This window comes from Phoca vitulina, unplaced genomic scaffold (genome assembly GCF_004348235.1).
Source record: "Phoca vitulina isolate PV1807 unplaced genomic scaffold, GSC_HSeal_1.0 scaffold38, whole genome shotgun sequence".
NCBI lineage: Eukaryota > Metazoa > Chordata > Mammalia > Carnivora > Phocidae > Phoca > Phoca vitulina.
In genome coordinates, this window is record NW_022589741.1 from 10,001,644 (window position 1) to 10,008,844 (window position 7,201).

A 7,201-nucleotide genomic window follows, 5' to 3' on the forward strand; every position below is an offset into this window, starting at 1 on the left:
GGTGCCTCGAGGGGGGTAAGGACCCTCTTCCCAGGCCCGCCAGGGCCCATCGCTGCTGGGGCCCCAGGACTCCCGTTTGGGTGTCTCCTCCCGGCGCGGAAGGGGGGAGTGCCGACGCCTCCCCATCCCCACCTCCGGGGCCACAGCGGCAGGAAGGCAGGACGCCGCCCCGCCAGCCTCGAGCCTCGCCTGCAGCCCGGTGCCGGGTGCGGACCGAGTGCGCGGGGCCGGAGGGGCCGGGCGGCCGCCGATCGCATGGCCGCGGGCCTGGAACAGAGGCTGGGCAGCCTCGCCGTCTTCACCCGCGATGACTTCGAGGGCGACTGGCGCCGGGTGGCCAAGGGCGGCTTCGGCCAGGTGTTCGGGTGCAGCACAAGCACTGGAGGACCGAGTACGCCGTCAAGGGCTTCCCCCCCACCCCCGCCCCGCCTCCAGTCGGAGGCTGCCAGGTACCTGCCCGCGCTGCCCCGCAGCGTTCAGAGGGGACGGCCTGAGGCCCCGGGGAGCTCCCCACGGGGCTGGGGGGCCTGACCCAGGCCCAGCCATGGCCGTTTGTCTCCCTATCTGCAACGCAGTTGGGCCGCTCTACCCGTCTGTGGAATCCACGGAGGGCAAAGGGGAGCGAGAACTACCCTCCAAAGACACCTTTGTCCCATCTGACCTCCCCGACTGGTCGGCCTCCTTCCTCCTGGGGGTCAGGGTGGTGATGAGTGCTCCTGATGGCCCTCTGCCACGCCTGGATCCGCCCCAAGTTCTCAGGGCAGGCAGGGCTGGGCTTGCTGAGAGTCTTTGGCACTTGGCCCAGCGATGCTCCCTGACCTGTGGAGAAGCGCACACTCGCTCTCCCTTCCTGTGGCCGTCGGCGTGGCCCCTGCCCGGCCACTGCAGGCTGGGGGAGGCGGGGGACTGGAGACTGCCCAGCCTCCTGGCCTGAGAGCCTGTCCGGGCCACTTGCCGGCTCTCACATAGGTCCCACTGGCCAGTCAAGCTGGGGATGCTTGGCTCTGTCCCTGCTTTTGTTTCTGGCTCCTCCCCCACCCATCAGGTGCGGTGCGGCCACTCCTGGGCATGCCTCCTTTTTCTCCTGGCTGCCTCTTTCTCACTGTGTGTCCCCATCTCTGCCTTCCTGTTGAGATGGGCTCCAGTCTCCTTCCCACCGGATTTGCTTGGAGTGGCCGCACGCTTACTCCCTGTGCAGCCATGAAGGAGATCCTTAGGATGTGAAGTCTGAGTGTGAGAATTGTGTCCTCTTCTCAAGGTTCATGGCGAGGGGCATCTCCTATTGGCATCTTATGTAGATGTTGTGTTCTCTTTGGTCACCATGCAAGCCCCCAAGACACAGCCTCAGGTCCCACACATTCGAGACAGCCCCTTCTCTAATTGCTGGGCCTTCCACCTGCTTCGTGAATGCGGGCAAAGTGAGACAGCCCACAGCTTGACCCTCTTCCTCCTTCAACACCCTCATGCTAGCTTGGGAGCACAGTTAGGTTTTTCTACAGTTTATCCACATCATTTAGACTTTGAAGTGAAGGACAAAAGAAAACAGATGGCATTGACAATGACTTTCCCTTCCCAAGTTCTGGGAACCCTCTGAGGGAAAGGGGCCGAGGGATTTAATGATGGTTAATGCCTTCTGAGTGTGGAGTAACTACACTAGGAGCTTTATGTGTTTTCACTGGATACTCGTTACACCTCTTCATTCATTTCTTCACTTGACGAATGCCAGGTGTTGGGCGCTGTGCTGGACCCTGAGATATGAGGGTGAGTGTAACAGATATAGCCTTGTTCTCCTGGAGCTTATAGCCTGGGGGGCAGAGCCTCTCGTCAGAGGCATCAGAAAGTGCAAAGGGCCTGTGGCAGGAGGGGCATCGTAAGTGAATGAGGTGGGGGAAGGCTGTTGGAGCTGGAGTTGAGAGAGAGGGAGCCGTGGAAAGCCACTGAAGAGTTTGCAGCCAGGTTGGGGGGTGCATGACAAAAAGGAGTTGATCGAATCTGCAGGATGGAAGATGGATTGGTAGGGTAGAGTGGCTTCTGGTCCAGTTAGGGGTTGTCATTGTTCAGGCAAGAGATGATCGCAGTCCAGCCTGGCATGTAGTGATAGGGAGAGAGGAATGGATTATACAGTATTTAGGAAGTAAACATCCCCTTGACTTGGTGCTGGGTTGTCTGTGGGGGGGACGATGAGGAAGAGGAGTGTCAAGGTTAATACGATGGCTGGCTTCCCCAGAGGAACAAAGGCTCACTAGAATGTCTATTCCATGAGAGATGAGTCTGTGCCCGTTCACGGCTGTATCCGGAGCCCGGCACGTAGTTGGTGTCTGTTGAATGATGTTGTTGACAATTAATAAAGGGAACATGAAAGGAGGCACAGGTTGGGAAAAGAAGAAGAGCTCAGTTTTGTACAGGTTGAGTGTAAGGTGCCTTTTAAACAGCCAAAAAGAATTGTTAAATAGATTTCACGTGAAGGTCTGAGCTAACAATATGAAACTTTGTGAGTCATTTATTAGAGTTCGTAATTGCAGCCAGGACATGGATGACATTCATTCATCATAAGCACTAAGTAAGCAAAACAAAGTCCCTACCTCATGGAGTTTATAGTCTAAGGAAGGAAGGAATCTAGAGGAAGACAGAAAATAAGTTAGTAAATAATATATAAATAAATCATTTTTATCTATAGCACTTAAACCACCTGACATTTTCTTGATGAAAATACCTAAAGAGTGTTGAATAACCTGATCTTCCAAGAAAACAGTTGATCTAGAAATATTAACTTGTCTGCTTTCTGGGTATGGGGGTGGGGAGACAAGGACTGCCAGAGTTGGGGTAAAGCTGCTATTTAATAAAGACTTGAAATCACTAGTCACAATTTGAATAGCGATTTGCAACAAACAAGTAGCAAGCCATGTGGCTGTCTTAGAGCAGAGGGAACAGCAAGTGCAAAGGTCCTGAGGTGGGAATGTGCTTGACATGGTGGAGGACCAGCAAGAGGCCCTTATGGCAGGAGCAGAGTAGGGGAGGGTCACAAGCTATGCCCAGGGAAAGATCATGCAGAGCTTTGTAGACCAGTGTGAGAACTTTGGCTTTTACTGTGAATGAGAAGAAAGCCAGTGGAGGGTCTTGAGCAGAGCAATGACATACTCTGACTGACATTTTACGAGTATCACTCTGGCTGCTGGATTGAGAATGGATGGCGGAGGGAAAGAGAGAAGCAGGGAAACTGATTAGGAGGCTTGGGTCAAGATGGCCCTGGGTAGAGGTGGTGAGAAGTGGTCAGATTGTTGCTCTATTTTGAGGGTAGAGCTGACAGAATGCACCGAGGGACTGGTCGTGGGAAGGAGAGGAAGAGGAACCAAGGACATCAGATCTTCGAGCACAGGGAGGAGGGAGACCCCATTCACTGAGAGGAAGGCAGAGGGAGGAGCAGGTGCGGCGAGGGAGAACCCAGAGTTCTGCTTCAGACACGCCATGTCCAGGACCACGACAGGTCTGAGGTTGTAAGAGGTGGTGCCGAGTGAGAAGGCAAGGGCCGGCCCTGGACTGGCTGAGAAACCGAGACCTGAAAACTGTGCATGGGCTGTAGCCCTATGCAGGGGTCTTTGCACACGTTAGCAACCGCTGCTCAGAGAAGCTTCGAGACCAGACACCCGATGACGGGGGCTGGTGGGGGATGAGCTGCAGGCACAGCGCACGGGGGCAAGAAGTCTGGGTGTCCGGGGCAAGCTACTGGCGTTCCCATTTTACAGTGAAGAAACTGAGGCCCAGCGAGTTTACCTGCCCAGGGTCATGCAGAACATAAGTGGTAAAACTGGGATTTGAAATCAGGGCAGATCCCTGGCTTTGCCCCTCCACGACAGGTATCCCAGCTCCTGGGAATTGGAAAGGACAAGAGGAGAGAGATAAGAGGTACGGCAGAGGTGGAGGGGAGGTCTCTGGAACAGTGCAGAGGTAGAGGCGAGAGCAGGGGGAGCCGGGAGCCACCCTGTCCGGATGCGAAGGAGATCAGGTGCTTTTTTCCTGGAGGTCAGCAGCCCCTGGCTGACTTCTCGGGCCGCCCTGCGCGCGCATTCCGGCAGCCTCCCACTGCAGTGCCCACGCAGCTTTGCAAATGCTGTGCTTTTAAAAATGTCGTTTCTCCTTAATCCTCATCCCCGCAATCCCCAAACAATCTCAACAATTTGCATATCTACTGTTCTGTGGGCACAGTGAAATGAGCGGGGAGAGAGTCGGCAAATGCTTATTCTGTAAGGCCTTCCCTTAAGTCTTGACTTCTGTTCCCTTCAACAAAGATGTATTGTGCCGTGCGTGGTAATGCGCTGGGTGTGGGGGGGCAGCAAGAGGAATAACTGCAATCCATCCATAAAACGGAGTACGGTGCAGCCATTGCAGACCTTGCTTCGGGAGAAAAGCATGTGAGGACGCCCCGTGCCACTCTTAACTGGAAAAGCAGATTGCAAAGCAGCCCACACCGTGTGATAGGAAGGCAGAGGGGGGCGGGGGAGGAAGGAGCAAAACCGAGAGAGCAAAGGAGAGAGACCCCTTGCACGTGTATGTGTAAAAGAACATACTAAAACATGAACAGAGGCCAGCTCTGGAAGATTGGATTGCTGATGGTTTAATTTTCTTCTTTATAGCTCCCCGTATTCCCTTGATTTCCTACAAGGATCTGTATTACTTTCATAATCAAATGGCCATAGATGAGCCTTTAAAACAGAAGAATGAGGCGTGATGTTGGTCCTCCAGGGGTTTGTGATCTACTGGGGGAGACAAACATATGACCAAGTGGCAGAACAAATGGGAGGCTTTTCGTGGCCGCCTCTGTAGAATGGACTTGGTCCTGAGCTTGCAAACTCCTTCCCTTCCTGTCCCCGTCGCTGCCGGCCATCCCGGCCCCACTCTCTGCATCTTGCTGGGCCTCCTTCTAGGACTCTCCTTCCTCCTGCACTACCTTGCAAGGCCCCGAGGTTTCTCTGGGTCTCCAGAGCCTGGCACTAAGCCTCGTTTGTTGTTCTGCTAGTTGCTCTTGGAATTAACGGGTCATCTCCTTCCATCCCTCAATGCCCCACATCTCTGCAGCTACGATGTGGATTGCCTCATTGAAGAAGCAGCCAAAATGGAGAAGATCAGGATGAGACTTTATCCACAGCCCCTCTGGATAATGGCAACACCTCCTAAGTACTTACGATGTGCCAGGAGCAGTTCTAGATGCTTTTTGCATATTTGCCCATTTCATGCTCAGAAAAGCACTATGAGCTAAGTGTTCATATTATTTCCAGTTTATAGATGAGGAAGTTGAGGGTCTGAGGAGATCAGTAACATGTCTGAGGTCATGCAGGTCGCATGTGGCAGAGATGGGAGAGGCCCAGGCTCTTAACCACTACACTGTCCCGGAAAAGGTAGGCTGCAGGACTCTGAGGGATCAAGGCAGTTTTCTGGAGACAAGACTATTGCTCCCTTATCCTGGCCTGTGGCTTCCTCCCAGATTTCAGACTTCAGCCTGTCCAAGTGGATGGAACAGTCAACCCGGATGCAGTACATTGACAGGTCAGCTCTGCGGGGCACCCTCAGCTACATCCCCCCTGAGCTGTTCTTGGAAAGTAACAAGGCCCCAGGGCCCAAGTACGACACGTACAGGTGAGAGGTGGCTGGGCTCCGTGCCACATTCCCAGGGGTGGAGGGGATGCTGCTTATCACCACCCTGCCTGACCCCCCAAGGCCCAAGGGCACGCCAGGACACGGAGGGGGAAGGGTGGAGGGGCACTCTGGCTGGAGAGGCTCTGCCTGGGAGGGTGTGGTCCATGGGGCCTCCCAGGTGGGGTGACGATGGGTATCCGAGAAAGTGACTCAGGGAGCACTTTGTCCTGTCTGCAGCTTCGGCATCGTCATCTGGGAGCTCCTCACTCAGAAGAAACCGTATTCAGGTAGCAGATGGTGGTGGCAGCCTCGGGTGCGGTCCTGGAAGGCCCTGTGAGAGGCTGAGGGCTTGCAGGGACAGGATAAGTGGCGGCTTTGGGTTGGGGAGCAGCATACGCTTTAAGGATTCCCGTCCCCACCCTCCGTCCTCCCTCCCCTGCTGGAATCTCAGCCTCTAACCTAGCCGCTTATTCACCGTGCATTCATGTGGCCCCTGCTGTGTGCATCCCTGTGGGGCTCCTCGGAGCCGCCCACCGCCCTGCCCAGCCCACTGCTCTGGCCCTGCCTCCCAGCATGCACACAGGCTGGACCTCCCCTCACAGGCTTCAACATGGTGACTATCGTCGCCGAGGGGCCCCAGGCATGCGGCCCTCCCCGCAGCCTGTCTCGGACGAGTGGCCAGGCGAGGCCCAGCAGATGGTGAACCTGATGAGGGGCTGTTGGGATCAGGACCCCAAGAAGAGGCCCTGCTTTCCAGGTTCTTGTCAGGCCTGCCCTGCCCAAGGGCCTGGGGAGCTGGGCGGGACTGGAGCGTGTGGGAGCCTGGGCCGAGGTTCCAGGGGGCAGGGGAGGAGGTGGCTGGGGCCTGGGCCACTCCTGAGCGCTCCATGTGGTGCTGGGGCAGGGTCTGAGTCAGAGTGCTGGAGGAGGGCAGCGGGGGAGGGGGCAGTGAGGACTGAGGCTCCTCTCTGCATCCCCGTGGGAGGCCGAGCCGAAAACCCATGCTGAAGGGTCGGGGCCTGGCTCTCCTGCTTCTGAGTTCTCCGGTTCCGTCCGGGGCCACAGCATCCTCATTTGTAACATGTTCCCAGACCCTGAGATCACGGGCATGGATGGACCCCTTTAGCCACTGTGGAAACGCACACATGTGTAACTGTGAGCACTCAGAGATCACCCATCTAGTCCTGCCCCCTCATTTATGGAAAAGGACTGACCATCAGAGGACCAGGGACCTGCTGAATGTGGGCCCACTGAGCCACGGCCGGCCGGGATCCAGCTTTCCTCCCTCCTGACGCACATGTATGGATATATTTGAGTCCGGGAATGGATTTTGGGGCGTGGGGGACACGGGGAATGTTCGGGTATCTAAAATGGGGAACGGACTGCTGGCCAGCCTGTTGCTTCTCTTTTTGTCTCTCTCCTTCATGGAGCAGACATCACAGTCGAGACAGACATGCTGCTAACCCTGCTCAGAGTCCCGTGGCAGACCCAGACAGTGAGGCTCTGGCCAGGAAGGTGTCCTGCAAGCTCTCTGCACCGGCCTCGGGAGGTGAGTGCTGGGGGGGGGGGG

General features: G+C 56.0%; 1 protein-coding gene across 1 annotated transcript in view; it reads left to right on the forward strand.

The window, feature by feature from the left end:
* Positions 1-255: 255 nt before the first annotated feature.
* ANKK1 (ankyrin repeat and kinase domain containing 1) overlaps positions 256-7,201 on the forward strand; it is a 9,852-nt gene continuing 2,906 nt past the window's right edge. The window contains 8 exon segments of the mRNA XM_032427738.1: positions 256-361; positions 364-449; positions 5,480-5,631; positions 5,869-5,918; positions 6,234-6,254; positions 6,257-6,388; positions 7,065-7,097; positions 7,100-7,164. Coding sequence (XP_032283629.1) covers positions 256-361; positions 364-449; positions 5,480-5,631; positions 5,869-5,918; positions 6,234-6,254; positions 6,257-6,388; positions 7,065-7,097; positions 7,100-7,164 — 645 coding nt within the window.